The 21541-nt window shown below is 33.5% G+C and overlaps 1 protein-coding gene across 3 annotated transcripts in view; it reads left to right on the top strand.

Moving 5' to 3' along the window:
- The window catches only part of LOC118191942 (uncharacterized), a 216763-nt gene that overhangs the window by 8835 nt on the left and 186387 nt on the right, over positions 1-21541 (top strand). For all 3 annotated transcript variants that reach the window (XM_085827079.1, XM_085827078.1, XM_085827077.1), the window contains exons 2-3: positions 5654-5755; positions 14464-14583. In XM_085827079.1, the coding sequence (XP_085683205.1) occupies positions 5654-5755; positions 14464-14583 (222 nt within the window). The remainder of the gene's footprint in view (positions 1-5653; positions 5756-14463; positions 14584-21541) is intronic.

Here is a 21541-nt window from a genome sequence, read left to right as displayed (position 1 = left end):
ATTTTCATCAAAGCTTTCCAAATCAGCCTTGTTCACTACCTGGCAGTTTTCAGATTTTAATACTCCATCTTAAAGTTAGCCCACCAGCGGCCGAGCGGTAAAGACGCTGAATACTGGTAGTTCGGTCCGAGGTTCGAATCCCGCGAATGGGCTGGCTGCATGGGCGTTTTCGTGGTTTTCCCCATGTGTAACGTGTATACGAGCCAGTTGCCCTTAGATTATCCTCCACGAAGGCATCCTTCCCTTTAGGCAGATAGCCCTTGTGTGCTTTGCCGTAATTGAATAACCCATTAAACCTCAAACCCATCTTAAAGTTAACAAAAGTTGACAGATATATTAACATTTCAATCAGAAATTTCAGATGGAATTAAAAATCTTCTGGATGTAACAACTTGCCTGGTTCATCTATTGTTTTGTAAGTAATGTTACTGTTAATCAATTGCTTAAACGTTTCAGTTATGACAGTCCACGAAAGATAGAATATAAAATACACTTTACTCCGTGTGAAGAACTTTTTCTTATACTCTATGCGTGGCATATACTTTGAGTATTGTTGCTGCAATTGTACTAAGCCCATGCGTCGCGTTTAGAGTATGCCGGATATAACGGACCGGTCATGAAAGGTATCCAATATAAATTCTCTTAAAAACTAAGCGTTTAGATTCTTTCTTTCACTGGAGTGCTTACTTTAAATAATGCCCCCAGATGTTTCAAACTTCTAGTCTGGGGTGCGTTGGGGGCGTTTTTTGTTTAGATACTAAATCCACTTTCTGACTATTCAACTAATTGGTAATATCTTTCTTGTAATGGCTGGTAGCTAAAGAAATATCTTTACTTTGGTGATGTTCTTTGATGAAAGGGATTATTCACTTTTTAATGCACTGATTTGAGTAAATAGAAGAGCCTTTTACAGTTTGCTAAAAAACGATTATCTTACAAACATTGTTCTCTTAGTGTGTTCAGTGCCATACAGTTAATTTTCTAGATACGGATACGTTTCTATGTGTGCAAGAACATAGCCCAAGTAGGCGGCCACTCACTCTAGAAAATGCATCAGTAGTATAATAACGTTCCTTAATTACGTAGACCTTGAGGAAATAGATGATGATTTCTAAAGGAATTTCTCTACAGGCTTTAAGATTAAGTACAAAGGTAATTAGTAAAGCTTCATTGATGATATTTAGTACCAACATTCAGGTTAAGATTAAACTTGAAATTTGATTCACCATCTATGATTAGTTTTTGGGCCCATCCAGATAGCATCAACTATTTAGAATTTTCAAGGCAGTATATTTGCTCACGTTTCTTGATCTAATGTGTATTTTACAGCAGCAGTCCTGATCTAAGATTTCAAACACCGCTCTCTTCTTTCATTCAAGCAACAGTTGAGTTTTTCGGCTTCAAATTTTGAGCGATTAGAGGGATGCAAATTTCCAGTTTCTTGACAAAGTTACGTTTAACTATTCAGATTCCTTTTTTGCTTCTTTTCTGGAATTTAAAAAAAAAATTTCATTTATATTAAATTGCTCATGCTCTTCATATTCTTTTAAAATTCGATAAATCGTTAGAAATTTGATTATTTCTGTACAGGACAGCAATTTTACTTCTTTTGGCATCTCAATTACAAAGAAAAGCGCAAAGTTCTATTAGCTTTTGTTATGAGGTGCCGTTTTATAAATGTTTCTGGTATTTAACTGAAAATGCCATTGTTGGAAAATTTGAAACGCTGGAACCATAGTAACTTGAAAAACAAGCATAATTATCTTTTTTAGCTCGTACTTAATATCAGTATGTCTCATTCTTATCCGGAGTGCTTTTTATATTATCTTCAACCAAGGGAAAGAATCCAATCGAAAGTAAAACTTAGAAAAAATACAAATGACAGAATAATAAAAAAGCAGAAAAAAGTTTGAAAGCTAGGACGAGAAAATTGATGAAATAGAATGAATGACACAAATAAGTGATAACAAAAGATAAAATTATTATTTTCATATGGATACTTAAGAAATCAACTTATCATTGTTATAAGCTTAGACATGAGACAAATGATATGCACAAAAATGCATTTTACACTCTATTGAGATAAGAAGACAATTAGTTTCTTATCACATTTATTGCTGATATGAAATAAGAATACATCAGTTTAGCATTTCGGAATTTTGGTTATGTCAGATTATGATTTACGCCATAATATTGAAATAAAATTATATATTTCACTGCTATATGATTTTTTGGCGCTACTGATACATGAAAAAATTTCATATAGTAATTACGGATTGGAAGTTAATTAATTGGCAGCTAAATGTACAATCAGCTTTATTTTTGTAGTTTAGAAAATAAGAATATACATAAAATGTCACTTTAATTTCGTTTCTAAAAGTCAATATTATAATCTCAAGTTATTTTGCATTCTCTGAAATTATCTTACGGTTGCCACTCTGTGCTAATTAAATATTGAAAAACAAATTTGTTGTGACTTCATTTCAGTTCTTCAGAATAATTCTTCAACCGCATTAATAAAAAGAAAAAAAAAACTCTTAATGAATAAATTGACTCATAGTTTAACTGTATTTAATCAGTTTTTGGTTTGAACACATTATTATTGCCAGCCCATGAAGTCTTTTCGAAAGTTCCAATGATTAAGTTCGAAAACTTCCAGTAAAGGCTTCATATGATCTGCTATTTTTAGTTCAAAAGGTCTGTTAGTTTCGAAACGCGATTTCGCGTCGGCCTCTGTAAAAGCGAGTTTTCATTTTTAATTCGAGTTTGTTAACACGCAGGAAAATGGTTATCTTTTAACTTTAATCTGTCTGTTATTTATTGACGAAGCTCTTTAAAAGCAATAGATGTAATTTCTAAGAATATTATTCTGACTGATTTAAATTAAAATTCTGTTAATTCATAATTTATCTAATTAAACTCGTTAAAAATTAATATAGAATTACGTTATATATTTTTTCGTTTTTCAAATGTACAGAAGATATATAACCTTCCCATGTAGGCCTAAATGTATATTCATTTATTATCCAGCAAAATGTTTCGCTGGTCTACCATAGCCTTCCTTTCTGCTTTTGATAAAAAGAATAGAACGCCCCGTTCCATTACTTCTATTTTCGCTTTTGAGTTGATTAATAATATCTAGCGTTTGGTGAATTATTAAAGTCACATTTTCCTGTTTTATTATTTTGTTAATATTTTTATCCAGTTTTAAATACATTATATATAAATAAAAGATATGTAAAAATAGAGTTTTTATCAAAATGGCTAACTGAAAATGGCAAAAAGATGTAAAGAGACTACTGAGCCTTACCGGATATTTCCCAAACCATGACTCATAGTTATGGCAACGTCTGTCTCGGAAAAAAGGTCGAATCCTATTATTTGCTAAAATGTCCAAATTCACTCTGTGCGGTGATGGGTGATGACGACACATATTACTATGATTAAAGAGATAAGGGGACTTGGTATCCCAAAATGGATGAAATTACCGATTTTTAAAATTTTGCTAAAAGAATACCTTAATACCCTTACCGCACTAAAGAAAAATTTTGAAACTAATTTGACGAATAATAAATGGTATAAAAAGGCTTTTAAAAATTTTGACAGACCTTAAAATGCACCCCCCTTCGGTATTCACGTGCTTTATTTCTTAATTGTTCCAGTAACTTTCTAAAAATCAGTCTAGAAGAAGAGAAATATAATTAAATATGACTGAAAATAATGAGCAATTCTTTTTATATGTATAAACTGAATTATTTTAAATACTAAGTGAGGTTGGGGGAGAACATTTTTCTCACCTTTGAACTTAGTTTTTTTTAATCCTCATACATACATACATATATATATAAATTAAGAAAAGAGAACAAGCTAAAAAAGACCTGTGATATGGAATTAGCTGGATTCGAAGATCATTGTGCATTTCCCCTGAAGAGTCCGTAATGAGATTCGAATTAGGTTAATTTTACCATTTACCGCTTCTTTGTATTTTTGCTTATGTCTTAAATAATTTTTGTGTTTATGTTAAAATGTTTTAGGATTGTTTAAACTTTAATCAACATTTTTAACTTCCAATTTGATTTGAGTTTCACATTCACCTTTTATTTGTCATTTTTTGTAATAATTTCATTTTTCTTGTATTTAAACTTTTAATTGCAATTTATTTAACTTAGTGTTAAAAATTATTCACGGGAACCACAGTATCACATTTGCTTTAAAGCAATAGCATGAAGAATTTCCTTTTTACCTTATATATATAGAGAGAGAGATGTAAAATATAAAAAATACGTTGGCTTTGCTCTATGCGAACAAGCAACCTCCAATTAACATACCGCAATTTCAGGATCTTCCCCCCCCCCCAAACCAGTATTTTCGAGAAAATTCAAACCTATTGTGTAACCGCTTCTGTTAAATAACGAAATCGCGCTGTTTTGCATCAGATTGCTTCTGTCCTCCTGCGCTACAACACTTCCTGCTGCTTAACCCATCTTTCCTATGTTAGAATAGTTATGTCTCAATTTAATCGTACTTAAATCATTATTGAATATGTAATTTGGAGAATTTCATCTAAAGTAAAAATGATTTGCGGTGAAAATTGAAATAAAAATATGGAATAGTTAGTGAAATCCTTCTGTGTCATCATTTCTGCTATATTCCACTCAGCCAAACAATGCCCGGACACCGATGGCAAGCTTCGTTACTCATGTGCTCGGCTGCCAAAATATTACATATATATAGTATATACGGGACCAAATGGCTAAGCGAAGAGAAGAAATTGCATTTGCTGCTGAGTGGTTTTAAATAAAACATTTTACGGCTGTTCGAATTTCAAATTTTGCTTTTGAAAAAATGATTAAAATGAGAAATTTATAATTACTGATTATAAATATTTTAGATGATATATTATAATTAATTCACATATTAAAATATTTTTGACGTGTTTTACAAACCAAAAAGAGGTAAAGGAAAATTCTAGTTGCATTTTATGATTTTTCTCGCAATATTTCGGATATATATATGTAATGTTTTCAGTTATTCCAACACATCGTGGGCGAATGGTGAGGCTATTCCACTACACTTTCTGGCAGATGGTTGACGAAGCTGGGATGATTGAAGCACGGAGAAAAATGACGACTCAGGACTTTTCACTTTTAACAGCAAGCATATCTTTATTTTAATTTAGAGCAGATGACTTTTTCCAGATGAAGTTAACCAAGGTTGCTGGTTCGCAAAAAGCAAAGCCATCGTATTTTTTTTTTTTTTTTTTATATTTTACATATATATATGGATATTGATTAGTTTAAGTTTATTAATAACTTTCTAGAAAGAAATTAATTTCTTTTTGGCATTGAGTAGTTTCAGTTTACCATATTTCATACATAACCATATTTACCATACAGTTTACAGTACCATATTAACCATACAGTTAACCATATTTTATTTACATAAGACCCGCACCACTCGCCTTCAAAAGCAACATGCGCGCCGAACTATGGCTGGCTACCCTTGCTGTATAGTACTATATGCATATTTTCGTCATTAAACTGCAAATTTCCGTATAGATTTATAAATTACTTACTGCAAACATCTTGATTTTTAAGGGGTTTTTAGCTTACTTATGATTATTTTTTATAATGAAAGCATTCTTGCATTTCAGGTAGTGGTTGTAAAAATGGTCGATGGGTAACAGACTCCCGAGGTAACAGGAAATGCATGTGCAAACCAGGATATGCACCCCAAGGAGAACTTGAATGCAAACGTAAGTAGTAGCAATTCTTTCTCCTTTAAAGATTTATAAATAAAATAAGTAGAGTTACACAAATCTAAGTTTTTTCCTATATTCGGGATATAGCTATAAAAGCGCTAGTTGCATGTGCCTGAGGAATTTTCGATTAAAATTTCAACTATAAATATACCAGAATGTGAAGGGAAGCCAGGATATTAAAGTTTACTCCGTAATAAATTTACTTTGTATTAACGTGAATTAAAATCCGATGGAAAGCTTAGCATCTTTATATACCTCAGGAAAGTATATTGTTTGGCACAGTACGTCGCAGTCTCAGAAGAAACCTATTCGGATTGTTCATTTTAACCACCTTAACGTTTTACAGTAAATGTTAGCTTTATAAAATTAACTTCGGGTTAAATTATACTTGTCGAACCAATTGTAATGATAGCTCGCTCGAGTTCGAAGTAAAGAAATTTCTTTTCACGTTCAAGGTGCAATGGAGTTTAATATGACACCCAACGATGAGTACTTTGACAACTTCTGTAGTTGCATCGTTAATTGTTCACATTCCAACAGCCTATATTCTTTTCCCACACGTGAACGAATGCGCTTTGTGTTATCCTATGAACTCAGATCTCTTTCTCTTCTTTAAGCGTGCTTATCATGACTTGGCTTGAGCACTAACGCAATATAGTCTCATGTAAATCTCTTGTGACGGATCTGCACATAAATCAAAGCTGCTGTTCTGTCTTTCATCCATTGTAATTTTTTCTAATCATTTAACTTTTCCTCCATTAACGGTTGTTGTCAACATTTTTAAGAAGTCAGTATCTTTAAAATACCAAAATATACCAAACGTTTTCACACACTTAAGCTCAATATCTTTATATCTTTATAAATGGGTTATAATCGGAGTTTTTGTGTACATATTTTGATATCTCTTATATTGCATTTGATAATTTTATTTTATGTTTCGGCCATTAAAATATGTTACATAAAATTAAAGCATAAAATGGATATCATTATAGATAAACAAACCACTAAATTTTTAGTTACATTTTTTTTTAGTTAGAAAAACAATGTATAATTAAAATTACCTACTTTAAAAATAATCGATTCATATTTTCTTAAAAAAGAAACATTTTAATTTGAGAAACCAAATTCGACTGTTTTTTAATATATTCTTAAACGCACTTTCTAAGGATTTTGGTGTGAGAAGCATAATAGCTAGTGATTTTAAATCCATAAAAGAATCTATACATTGGATCAAAATTGAGGGTATGATCAACGGTTTAAGAGAAATCATTCACGCAAACAGATTATTTAAGGTTTTCAGAAACCTTAGGTTAAAAATACCTTGAAATCTTGTAAATGCACATTATTCTCTTAATACTACTAATAAAGAGAGACAAATATATTGTTGCGTTTCTGAACAGGTTCTGGAGTGAATAATGACAACAGCACTTGACGAAGCATGAAAACGCAATTTTTAGACAGTTTTACTCGGAGCAGCTCCAAAAACACGTTTACAGTCGTCGAAAAACTGCGACAAACACGCTGAAACAATCAGCAACACGGGCTTCAGGCTATAACGGTGAAGATAGCTTCATGGCAAAGCACCAGAGTACAGCTCCCGACTCGGCTCGATCGTTGTCGGAACTCTACATACTCTCGACACTCTCCACGCTACAACTCGCGATGCACTCGATAGCCTCAACGATGAACGGTTTAGATGCACCAACTCGCAATATACTGACGAGTCACTCTCGCGATGCACTAACTCGTAATACACTCGATGACCAACTCGACACTAAGTTGACGATCAACTCAACTAGACTCCGAAACACACTCAAGATACTCGCGATCGACTCTTACTCCACGTACAGGCAAGGTTTATATAGCTTTTGGGGTGCTTTCGAGAACATTCTGAGCCAAACCGGTAAGAATTCATTCTAAAACATTCTCCATCCGTCCATGGCATATCGTCAATTTTACCGCCAAATAGGCGATTTCGTGCCAAATATGGCAACCCTGCCTTCTTCTGGTAACCCTAAAACCGCGGCTGAGCATTTCGTAACAATATGTCATTTTAAATCTGTGCGCATACATATTGTTGCGTTCGAACGTATTTTCAATAGATTGAAACCACACATACTTGATAAAATTACGATGATAACTTGATACAATTCATTTTCCGCAAAGAAACACTTTACAGTTCTGAAAAATTCCACAAAAGTACTTGTACAGTTCTTATTATAGCAAAGTACAATCAGTACTTACACTTCAAACTAATACCAACGTTAAGCATAGTGCAATGCAAAGTACATCTAAAAAGCGAAGCTCTCACGGATATCTCAACACTCCGAATTCAGCTCTGAACTAACAAACAAGATACTGTTACTATTTTTTCTTCCTTCACGTTCACACGGAATTTGTATCGATTTGGAGTGAATAATGACGACACTACTTGATGAAATATCGAAACACACACTTTATTTAGCCAATGTTAATCAGGACAGCTCCAACATCACGTTACAGTCGTCGAAGAAGTACTATAAATACGCTTACACAATCAGCGACACAGCCTTCATGCTATCAAGCTATAACGGTTGAGACAGCTTCACTGCAAAGCTCCAGAGTACAGCTCCCGACTTTGCTCGGTCGTTCTCGGAACCCCCGTACTCTCGAGACTCTCCACACTGCAACTCGCGATGCACTCGACGACAAGCAGAGCACAGTTCCCGACTCTTCGGTTCAGTCGTTTCTGGAGCTCAACACACTCTCTCGACGAGGCACTAACCGCGATACACTAAGAGACTCTTCGATGCACTCGACGACCAACTCTGCGCTAGACTTCGAGACACTCGCTCAATGACTGACTATCAGCTCGCGAGAAGAATCACATACTGACTGACTGCGGACCAGCAGAGTTTATATAGCTTTCGGCTTGTGTTCGAGAACATTCTGGGCTAAACCGATAAGAATTAGTTCCAGAAGGTTCTCCATCCGTCCATGGCATATCGCCAATGATGTCGCCAAATATGGCATCCTTGCCTTACCTGATATATTATGGCAACCCTAAAACTGCTTTGCGGGGAAGCCATCTTACCGCGCCTGTACATTTCGTAACAATACTAATCTGTCCGATCTTGTATAGTTTTCCCCCCAATCGCCGAGAAATCATAAGTACCTTCCACTTTTCAAAATTACTGGAAAGCAGATGAAGGCCGAATATGGTAACAGTTACATATAAGAATCAATTACATTCATCCAGTCACAACACCAATTACAATTATACAGGGACCGAACCAAATGGTCGCCAAATTGTCAAGTTTAGCGACTTGTGGCGATTTCTCATAAAATTTTGCGACACAAATTTGTAGCCAAAACCGTCGCCACATTGGCTTAGCGAAATATCGCCAATGTAATGCCTTGGCCCCTGTAATCTTATTTTTCCGGCTGAGCATCGTCTCTTTTAAGCATTTCATATTACATTATGCAAAAAATACTACTTTTTCACATGTGATTTCACTTAAGTTATCTAGGTAAATACAAAATCCGTAACATTAATTGCATATTTAAACAACATTGCATACACCTTTACCATATTTTTTTTGAGACAAGCAAAGTGACGAATCAAAATTTTCATACAATTTCAAATTTAATAAAAGTATTAAAAGTTCGTATGTCGAAGCATAATATTTAGTAATTTTGTACAAATATAAAATTCATATAATTCATTAAAATTGTTTGAAAATTTATTCAGCTATTTAAGGGAAATCATGCATGCATGCATATCAGATTTCTGTGAAATCTTATATTGCAAACGAAATTACCTTGGAATCTTGTAAGCACATTATTAATATTAATGTTACGAATTTTGCATATATGTAAATAATTTTAGTGAAATATGTGAAATTGTAGTCTTTTTTTGTATAATGTAACATGAAATGCTTGAAAGAGATGAAGCTGTGGCGCAAAAATAATATTACAGTTAAAATTATAGTTGCAAGCCTAATTAATATTAAGGTAAATGGCTATCTCGCCAAGTTGGCGAAGTATCGCCAAGCTGTCGATAGTTTTGGCGAAAAATCGACAAAAGGTGCCAAACTTGACCATTTGGGGATATTTTGGTCCAGTCTCTGTACAACTATAACTGGTATTGTAATTGAATAACTGTAATTTATCCTTATGTGTAACCGTGCCCAACCCTCATATTCCTTCCAATAATTTCGAGACGTGAAAAGTACTAGAGATTTCTCGGCGGCTGGGGCACAACTATGCAAGACAGGAGAGAGTATCAGTTTCTGAGTTGTTTAGTTCAGTTAGTGCAGCTAATAAGTTGAGTAAGATATACTAACAGATATCCGTACGAGCTGTGTGAGATTTGCCTTTTACATTCGCTTTACATTACGCTGTGTTCAACGTTCTTAGTGGTTTGAAGTGTAAACTACTGATCGTACTTTGTGATACGGAGAAGAGCTGTAGACTATTTTTGTGGAAATTTCCAGAACTGTAAAATATTTAAATGGTCTTAGTGGTATGAAGAGTAAACTACTGATTGCACTCTGTGATACGGAGAAGAGCTGTAGACTATTTTTGTGAAAATTTCCAGAACCTTAAAACATTTAAAAGTTCTTAGTGGTTTGAAGTGTAAGCTACTGATTGTACTCTGTGATACGGAGAAGAGCTGTAGACTATTTTTGTGGAAATTTCCAGAACTGTAAAATATTTAAAAGTTCTTAGTGGTTTGAAGTGTAAACTATTGATTGTACTCTGTGATACGGAGAAGAGCTGTAGACTATTTTTGTGCAAATTTTCAGAACCTTAAAATATTTAAAAGTTCTTAGTGGTTTGAAGTGTAAACACCTGATTGTACTCTGTGATACGGAGAAGAGCTGTAGACTATTTTTGTGGAAATTTCCAGAACTGTAAAATATTCAAAAGTTGTTAGTGGTTTGAAGTGTAAACTACTGATTGTACTCTGTGATACGGAGAAGAGCTGTAGACTATTTTTGTGGAAATTTCCAGAACTGTAAAATATTTAAAAGTTCTTAGTGGTTTGAAGTGTAAACTACTGATTGTACTCTGTGATACGGAGAAGAGCTGAAGACTATTTTTGTAGAAATTTCCAGAACTGTAAAATATTTAAAAGTTCTTAGTGGTTTGAAGTGTAAACTACTGATTGTACTCTGTGATACGGAGAAGAACTGTAGACTATTTTTGTAGAAATTTCCAGAACTGTAAAATATTTAAAAGTATTTCTTTTAGTAAAATTTAATTTGAACATTGGTAACATTGAAGTATTTCTTTTGGTAAAATAAATTTTATCAAGCTCTCGTCTGCTGTGTACATTCAATCTATTACGAATACGTACGCGTGCAACATTAATAAATAAATAGATATATAGACATTAGTTATATAAGTTAACATTTCATGATGTGTGGTTATATAATTGTGTAACACTGCATACCTAAGCATTTTACATGTAGTTCAGGGCATATGATACGATAAAGTTGCTGAAATATGAATGTAAACACACCATCCGACACGGTAAATTACAAAAATTAGAACTATTTCTTTTACCACACCTTTAGCCCTACAGCCACTTTTTACAGGACGTTTGTTTAAAGACGATTGTAAATAATCACATTTTAATACAAAGTTATAAAAAAATCATTTCGTTTTCATTCCTAAAATATACCTGAACCCTTAATGCGTTGCTCATTTATTGCCTATTGACAGTAACAAATGGAAAAGGAGAAGCATTTCAAACTGATCAATTTAAACTTAAGACTCTCAGCTTATCTTTGATTTGGGGGGGGGGTGGCCTGTATTTTTTTAAATGTTTCTTTTTTTATTCAACTAAGGCGTTATGTTATTATGATTTCCCCCTCGGATAAAATGTCAGAAGAGTTATATATCTACCACCCGCGCTTTTTTTAAGGAAACGTGAATAAAATATTACAGTCGTATTTGGTATGAGGAATTATGCTTATCGCAAGCTATTTGAAATAAAAGCATAGTGTGAGAGATGTAAGATTAGTATTAATCTAGAAACATATTGTTCACGATTCGGAAATGTAGGCAGAATTATTTAACCATGCAGCACATATCAAACTTTTTGGGAAAAGTTTAACTTTGGTAAGACAAGCTAAATAAATAAGGTAAGGTTTTGCACAAGTTCCTTATTATCAACATGATTCGAAAGGATTTCTGTCATCAGGATATTTTCATCCACACTTTTCTGAGTGACAGACTCTTTAATGTTCGATTTGGAAGCTTTCTCTTAAAACCCACCTGCTTGCAGGTATGAAACAATGATCCATTTTAGAACCAATATTACATTTGCTATACATGCCAAAACCCTTAAGACTAATAGGCATTGTTTACTGGTTTGCTACTTGACGATACAGCATCATATGTCAACAAATCATTAAGTCCCAACGTTATCCTGAAAGTTATACAGGATAATAATGAAACAGCTAGAAAACTATATAACTTGTATTAGGATTTCGATTAAACCAGGAAAACCATACCTCATTGACTTAACAACTCTTGAATTTACTGTAGTAGAACGACAGATTTCCAGGTTTTTCTTTCTATTTCAATCAGCTGTAGATTCATGTGGACTAATAACATCAGTTTCGCATTGCCTTCTACAGTTTAACTGCTTCTGAGTTAAAACCTAGTTCCAAGAACACGAAGAAAAGTTCCCATAAGGTTCATAAGACTAATTATTTGGCGCTTCTGTTTGGTCAGAAAGTTTGATCCAAAAACTGTAAACTCTACAAAATAAAATACTGAAGACCTTTCTATGATCCATTAGCAACAAATCTATACGTAGGGATTTAAATGTTACCAATGTGAACAATTTGCTTCCTTCAAAATCAACAAACAGTTTTATGATAACATATAAATCGCAAAGAGTTTCATTACTATGATAATTTCGATCATGTTCTCACTTCGATTTTATGTGTTTCATCTCCGTCAAAATTGCTTGACCATGAACCTGCAGTATGGCAACGTTTTCTTATGCTATATTGTAAATATTTTCTTACACATCTTTTGCGTGATTTTCCACTTCTCTTTATTCTCACACCATCGACCATCCTTCCCTTTTCGCACGAATTAATTCTCTACATTCCATTCAGGCACACCATTGGCCGAGCTGTAAAGTCGCTGAACACTAGTATTTTGATTCGATTTAGAGTAAAATTAACGGACATGCTGCATGGGAGTTTCTGTAGTTTTCCACATATGTAACATGATTACAATGTACTTTCTCTTCGGAAGACCTCCACGAAGGCATCCTTCAGCTTAGGCAGACAGCCACTGAGTAGTTTGCCAAATAAATCAAACCAAACTATCTCCCATTCATTCATGGAATGTAATTCCTAATTTGGTGGTAGGTGTAAATCCACCTCAGTAAGGTTAACTCGTGTATATTTGTCAAGCATAAGACTTAAGAAAAATGAATTTTATTTTAAGCATGAATACGGATTAAAACACAGTTATAAAATACAATAGCACGTTTGATAAAGCATTGATGTTACGCATTTGACCATATAATCCAGTGATTACATTCCAGTACGAAAAGCCTTGCTTTTTATCCACAGCTTTGATAAGAATTTTAGATGAGCAAAAACTCGTAATTTTTTGCCCAAAAACATACTTCCATGATACATACCGTATGTCATATCCTATATCAATTGTTTCGTCAAACACATTATTACAAAAAAATTAACAACTTGTTTTGCGTTTTTGGTGTTCATAAATTTTTAAATAATGTTAAATTTTCTTGCGCAGTTGTTAGTTCTAAAAACTACTAGAGAACACTTAATAATGTTCTCTAATAATTTGAATCAATAATTTCTGTTCACTAATAATTTGAATAATAATTTGAATTAAGATATGAGCACAGTGTACGCTTTATCAGTTGTGTTTGATCTTTCTTCTCTCTGATAAATAATATAAACTTTCATTTTATTCATGATGAGTGTTCATTATCTATTCTTTCAAAAATGAAGAATATCTAATCCTTCGTTTTTGGTTTAAAATTCTCCTCAAAATTCGTGAAATTTTGTGAAACTGGTAGTACATATTCATCTTGTCTCTATTCGTGGTCCTTCAGGCTATGAAACGGTAGCATTTTGTTTTTATTTTAAGTGTTTCTCAAAACGTCTTTAAAGCAATCCCTTTTATTTCTCTACTCTTTTGTGAGTTTTATTGCTTGTTAAATGAAGGCTATATAAATAATATTCCCACCCGTCTCTTTCTAAAATATATATTGATATCAGAGTATTGTAAGTGAAGGTGCGCTGTACATGTGTATGATATGTACAGCTGTGCACGTGTTTGTGCACCTCTGTATCATATGTGTGTCCGTACATGCAGTGGCGTGGCAAGGGGGTTTATGATGCCCCGGTGCCGCTCGCAGATGGGCGTCAAATGGTCTCCAAACAAGATTTTCATCATATCACTGTGTTTTCCTCTCGGGGGGGGGGAGTCGGAGTCCAAAAAGGTATTTTGCCCCAGGTATCAGTTGTGCTTGCTACTCTACTGCTTACATGTGTATGATATGTACATGTTTTTGAAATGATGCCTTTATTAGAAGTAAATATAATAAATGCATACTGAATAAAATTACTTGCTTGCATAAAATAATGTTTTTTTTTTTTTTTTTTTTTTTTTTTTTTTTTGTAGTACAATAGCTTTTTTTTTCTTTTTTGTGTTAGCTTGCAACTGTGGCAAGAACGGAAAATGTATTTTCATCGAAACCGCTTTACAAGACCATGGTTATAAGAAGAAATGCATTTGCGACAAGGGATTTGCTGAGAAAGATGGCGTTTGCATAGGTAAGTTCAATGTTTCAAACATTCAATTTCAGAATTCAAACATTCAATTCAACAAGAGCAAAAATTTGTAATTTAGAATAATGGTATTCATGACGAGCCGCTATTTAAACGTCTTGCATTTGAATGTCCAAATTAGCTACTGTTGTTCCATTTGCATGTGGCAAAGCAGAAAGACCTTGCAGTCGCACTACAAACTTTCCATCACTTATAATATTTCGCAAACAATGTAATTTCTCTTCTATAATAAATTTCTATTTATATATTAACATCAAAGCTAGTAGATATTTTGAAGCAGAAATTGGCCTTAAAAATGCCTAACATTGAGATTATCATTTTTGAGAAATTCTCATATGTTCTGACTTACTTCTTCTGCCAGGAATTAAAATATTTTTCAGATTCTTCTGTAAAATATTTAATCTTCTGAAATTTATTGTTTAATGCAATTAAAATGTAGCCGTTTGTGATTTTGGCTAGATGAGCAACAGCAATTTTTATTTGTGCAAGTGAAGTAATTTATTTTACTTCACTTGCACAAATATTATTAAATTTAATTATTTATTATTCATTAAATATATATTTAATGTATTTAACAAATACATTAAATATATATAATTTTTAAAGCATTCTAAGGAAAAGCTAGGTAACTAGAGATTCTTAAACTGGACGCTTAATTTCGAAACATTGGCAATAGCACTGGTATTTTATTTGCCATAAAGCAGAAAAAGCAATTGGAATTAAATGCACTAAAAAGAGAAGGTTTTGGCTTTCTTGTAAATATAGTTACGCGAACAATAACTACACAAAATAAGCACTAAAAACAGACAACTGATTTTTTTTTCAAACGCTGTTCGCAATGAATGCTATAGTAATATATAATAGACATATATAATCTGATTATTTGTTTCACAAGCAATATTGTTTTTATCGTAGGAAAGAATATAAAGTCTCTTTTTTTTTTCAGTCCTTTATAAATGATTTAATTCTGCAGTAGCATACACAACCGATTTCTTGCATTCATGAAATCGTTTAGGAATTCCCCAAAAGCATAGTTCTCCAGAAATTTATAATGAGTCTTATAATCAAAAACTTATAGACCCGAGACATTTTATACGAGATAAAATTATACAATTTAACATACTGTCACGTGTACCATTTTTACTTAGAATATTTTTAGATATATAATCAATCACAGGAAGTATGACTGAAAATACGACTGTTAGAGATTTATGCAAATCTGCCAGGATTTTCTTGATGATACAGCTCACAGATGAAGAAATTATGCTTACTCTTGCATTTCAGCTTGAGAGATACCATTGTTTAATACAGTACAAAGTCTGTAATCCGGATGTTTATTGTCCGGAATGATCTATAATCCGGACCTCAAATTCACGAACTTTTTTTGTATGCTGTACGCATGCGCGTTTAATGTTTACGCATGCGCGTATAGCACAAAAAATGAAGTAACTTAAACAACTTACATTGAAAGAAATTTTTAATAAAGTAAACAAATAAATATTAAGCTTTTTTTTTGCAAATTTTGATACCCTTTAGATCATAATGCTCTTCATAAATTACGTTTTCATATTTTTAATTGTATAATTTCTGCATGCCATCTTTGATTGAGCAAATTGATGATCTATAATCCGGAAAAATCCTTCATCCGGAATCGCCGAAGTCCCGACGAGTCCGGATTACGGACTTTGTACTGTATAAAATGTGTCTTCGGCTTTTCACCATTCTCTTCACCTCATTATACACTGCCAGCGTTACTTTTTCCTCCCGCTCTGAAAAATAGGTCAACTTAAGTTGATAGAAAGTACAAAATAAGGTGATACAAACTGAATACATTTTCAGATTACGATGGCATTAAGCAAATACGCTTGACAATAAAGCAACATTTAACTTTTGAATCTAGAAGCAAAAGATCTCTAGCCACGCTTTACAAAGAATATCTAACAAAAATAAAAGCCTGAATTCATTTATTTCATGAATATCGCTTTTCTCCATAACGAGCCTCTGTGGTAAATAACGATTCAATATGGGTATGCTGAGATCTCAGCATCGTTAGTTTCAGCACTCATTAGATCATCAAAAATATACCATTAGCACTTTATGTCATTTTTCTACACAAAACTGGCCGAAACGTAACGTTGCTGAACACTAGTAGTTCGACCTAGGATTAAATCCTGGCGAAAGGGCTGGCTGCTTAGTGGTTTTTCCCACGTTAAACATGGAAACAATCCAGTTTCTTTGAAGCGTCCTCGATGAAGGCATCCGTCCCCATAGACAGATAGCTATCTAATTGTTTTGCCTTAATCAAGTAGCCTAATCTAAATTCATTTCCTTCTTTTAGTTGGCCATTTACATACTGATGAAAAGAGAGAGTGAAATAAAGGTGAAACGGAAAGGGAAAGCGAAACTAAAATGTTACTAGAAAATATTTTCTCTTTCAAAACTTAAAAAATTTCTTTCCTAATTATCTTATTTTCATTTCTTTACGACATAGGAAACAGTTTTGTCAATAATTACCAAAGCGGAAAAATTAGTAAAAAAATTAATAAATAAAAATTTTTTATTTTAGTTGTATTTTTGCTTATATTTTTAAAAGGTTGAAATGTTTCAAAGATTTTACCGAGAAACTTATTGGATTATATTAATTAATTTAAGCAAAACATATAAGAGTTATCTGTTTAAGATCTATCCGAATTATGACTGAGAAACATTAAGGGAAGGGAATCGGAGAGCCTTGTATCCATCTTTCAACTACTTCTTAAGAGAACTTTCAATTCGACGCAATTTAAGTGTCTCCATACCGTAAAGAGACTGCATTTGGGATTTTAAGCCTAATGGGGGAGAATCTGCCTGCATCCACTAACCAGTATACCATCTGAGATACATTTGATGGAAAAAATCACGTGATAAAAATTAATAGCATTAAAGATGAGTACACGTATATATCCATAACGCGCAGTTTTTGAAAAATATGATAGTAAAAATAATCTCATTACACCGCTTGAATAATCGGAAGCTTCTAACTTGAGAAATATTTTTCAGGAGAGATAATAATGTTAATAAAACATCTTTGAAGAATGGCGAAAATTCCTTGTCCATTGACTTAACTACGGTAAGTCGAGAGCTATACGTCAAGCGAGGGATGCTTTCATGAAGGACTTTTTAAATGAAACTGGCTCGTGTTGGCAAAAGTTTACTTGGCATGTACCGTAAAACTTCTCTGCTATTTTTTTAATCTTTGTTCACAATGGTTTTAATTTAATCGTTTATAAAATATTTATTTCACTAAATAATTAAATAAAGAAAACTGTTGATAAAGAATATAGAGGTAGCTACTTTTCAAGCCATCTTAAATCAGTTCTAATTTTTCCAACAGTTTTATATTGTTACTGGTTCATCTTTCATCTCGTTTTAATTAAGCGAGGCTTTATTATGTGTTTATATACATACATAACGATGTTTAATGCGATCCAACATTTATGAAGTTTCATGCATGGGTGTGATGTCATTTTCTTCTCGGAATTCTCTTTATTTATATGCTAAGTTCTAAAAGCTTTCTCTATTCAGTATTTGATTGCTATCCAGGAAGCCGTCATTTATCATATTTTATCACCTCATGCCTTTTTAAATTTCATCTGATAAAACAGCACAAAGCACTTTGTGTCAACTCCCAGTTGCAAGGCGTATCAAATTAGAAATTAGGCGTATCAAATTAGGCATAGAAAAGATAGATAAGAATGGAGTACTTCTCGTTGTAGTGTTTGGGAATGAAAGGATAAATATTCAGAAAAAAGAAAAGAGGTTGACGCAAATTTGCAGTTGTCATTGAAACATTAAGATATATTTGCCGACGGAGCTGAAAACGTTTACGGAAAGTAGCTATTTGAGTATATAAAACAGAACCGATATTTCATCATTCCCTACACTGAAACTGAATTAAAAATTCAGTAAATTTTTTTTTTAATTATCTGACTTTGAAACTTCAACGTTCCTAATATTTAAGCTGATAATGACGAGGTTTAATTTAACAAACAATGAAACATCATGGCCAAAAATTTGGAAAAACCTTCAAAAGGTTTTGGCATCTGCCTTCCGCATCGTACACATTTCGCATCTAGAAACTTCTCTACCATGCACATTTTTCAACTATAAAAATTCCAAAGCTTGATCATTATCTATTTGGTTCCATCATTTTCTGAATTTATAATTGGATTTTTTTAAAGCTTTGACATTATCAGAATATTTAGTGGAACATAATCCTCGACGAGAAACAAACCGTCGGAATCCTAGCAAACTGTCAGAAACCGAGAAACAAACCGTCAGAATCAGCACTTACGTCGAGAACTAACTGTAAGAGGACACCTCTTGTCATTGCGCAGCTGAATATAAGTAAATAACACAATTAAAATCAAGCACAAAAAAAAGGGTCCGGAGAAATCTACACCATATATATCAAATGGCGCATGCCCCGTGATTTCTGTCAGGCGGTAAACAGGCAACCAACTGCGTTCGAGATTTCACTTTGACGTGCCTGAAAATCAGACAGTTTTTAGCACTTTTCACAAACTAAAGACTTTTGAAAATCCAAAACTGTTCTCGTAAATGAGTTAAAGTTGCATCAACACCTGAATTGCACACATTTTAGTATGATAATCATAGAGGAGTAATTCAACAAATTTATCATCAGATGGAAGAAGCCAAGGATGTTTGGCTCTTATATCGTTACATGTAAACTGTACCGCCCCTTCAAACAAAGTAAGTTATTGTCATCACCTTCAGGATTCAATTTAAATATGTGTGAACTCTTGTCGATAGTACCTTTAGAAAGAAATTTGGTAGCTTCTGTACTGTACCTGTTTGTACCTCTGTACTTGTTTGTAATGAGTGACTTTGATCCAAAGATTGCTTGAGTTCTGAAAGAAGTCCATTTAATTTTGAAGAATTAGGTTTAGAATTGTGCAAAAACGTTTTACTGCACCCTGTAACACACAGTAATCTACCTAGCTCGCTGAAGTCATTAACGTTCAATAACAACAGCGGTAAGTTTCCATCACCTGAACTGATGATCCATTGAATTAACTGGCGCAATCCGTAGCTCTTTCACTATAATACCTTTATCACAAAGTTTTCAGCCGAAAACATGGCAGACGAAAACGTCGCAGAGAAAACAATGCAAGGTGAAAACGTCGCGGTATAAAACATCATGGAAGAAAACATCGCAGTTCTGAAATATCGTGATATAAAATATCGCGGTCGAAAATAAAGCGGTTCAAGAACTCCTCAGTTTAAAAATATCGTCGTCTAAAATATCGCGCTAAATAATAAAGTATCTACAAATCATTGCATGACGATAACATTGCACGCATTCGTTCTTGAAATCCCATACTGACATATTATGTAACTGATTTTCGTCATAACTAAACAGTCGACATCCAAAAAAATTGATTGCGTGCTATACATGAAAATGTAAAAGACCCTTTAAGAATAAACGGAAACAAAACAATATATAATTTTCACGGAAACAATATCAGATTAACAAATGTGAAGGAAAATAATTTGATCATTAACTAAGAAATTTTTATAGAGGTAAGCTCATGTAGTTCTTACTTTTTATAAGCATTTTTAGACTGTATTTTTAATAAAATTTATCGGTAAAACTCAAAAAAAGGTTAATTTATTAATGACCTTTGTTAATTAACTACGTAAATTTAAAATTCTATTCAGTTCTATAAGTTGCATTAATTTTCTACTCATTTTCAATATTTAGGTGCTTAAGTTTCCTTCTTCCATGCAATGGAAAATGTGAAGGTAAAAATGATGGAACGATCTACACAAGAAATGTTGTGTACAAAGAGATCTTTGACAGGCGAATTAACATTTTAATATTTAAATCACCTTTATTCGTTGAGCTAGCGGTGGCTTTTAAGAAATGTGCCACCAGTGGTTTCCTTCATATCCAGGAAAAGACGATCCTCGACGATTTGATTAAGAGAAAATTCCCGGCAGTGAAATCAAGCTCTAAGAATGGTGCCCAAGTGAAGCTAGCGATCTTCTTCGTTGACCTAAAACGCAGCCTTGAAGGTAATCACATCTTCCAGTTGAATCATATGTTCAGTTTCGACATTCGTGTTGAAAAGTACAAGCCAAGGAAAAGGCCTGTGCAGTGTTTTCGCTGCCAGACCTTTGGACATACACAGCATCTGTGGAACAATCCTGTGCTCCTGTGCGTTGTGTTAAATGCGGTAAACCCCACCGAAGTAACATGTGTCCTAAAAACCCTGATAAGAAGCCACACTGCATATACCGCAGTAAGGATCACGTGAGTAGATTTCGTGGGTGTGAGGCCTACAAGGCGACATTTGAGAAAAAAAAACCAGCCAAGAACCCAGCGGCAACTAGCTCCTGAAGTCTCTACTGCGAACTTCCCTGAACGGACAGTTGCCCAGCCCAGACTACTAGAAAAGCCTGCTACAGCGATAAAGTTAAAAACAGACGAACTTCTGTGCCTAGCATCTTTGAGGGACTTCTCTCATGCTTCTCCAGCCCGAATATTTTTTTAAATTTACAGATTTAGAGACAATAATGACATACTAAAAAACTTCAAATAACTGATGCAATTACAAATATTAATACAGATATCTTATGATGATCATGACATGAAACTACTGAAACTTAATGTCCTAATTAACTAACTAACGAACTAACGGTCTATACGGCTAATGAACTTATATGAGAATTGATAAGCTAAGGACTGACAGTGATAAGCTGTATAAACATAAGTAAATCTGAAGTATATTACTTTTGCATAGGACAACTTTAAACTTTAAGCCAGGTGTTTATACTGCATTCCAGACACAAAAGTAATTCTTTTCAGTGCTTTCAAAGCCTTTCGGGAATGAAGGTACAAAAAAGTGCATAAAGTGTACTATCAGAGAATAATTGAAAA

This window comes from Stegodyphus dumicola, chromosome 11 (genome assembly GCF_044657685.1).
Source record: "Stegodyphus dumicola isolate Sdum_Otavi_A_Nest chromosome 11, ASM4465768v1".
Taxonomy (NCBI): domain Eukaryota; kingdom Metazoa; phylum Arthropoda; class Arachnida; order Araneae; family Eresidae; genus Stegodyphus; species Stegodyphus dumicola.
The sequence above is the reverse complement of the archived record's forward strand: the minus strand, read 5'-3'. Positions and strand labels throughout refer to the sequence as shown.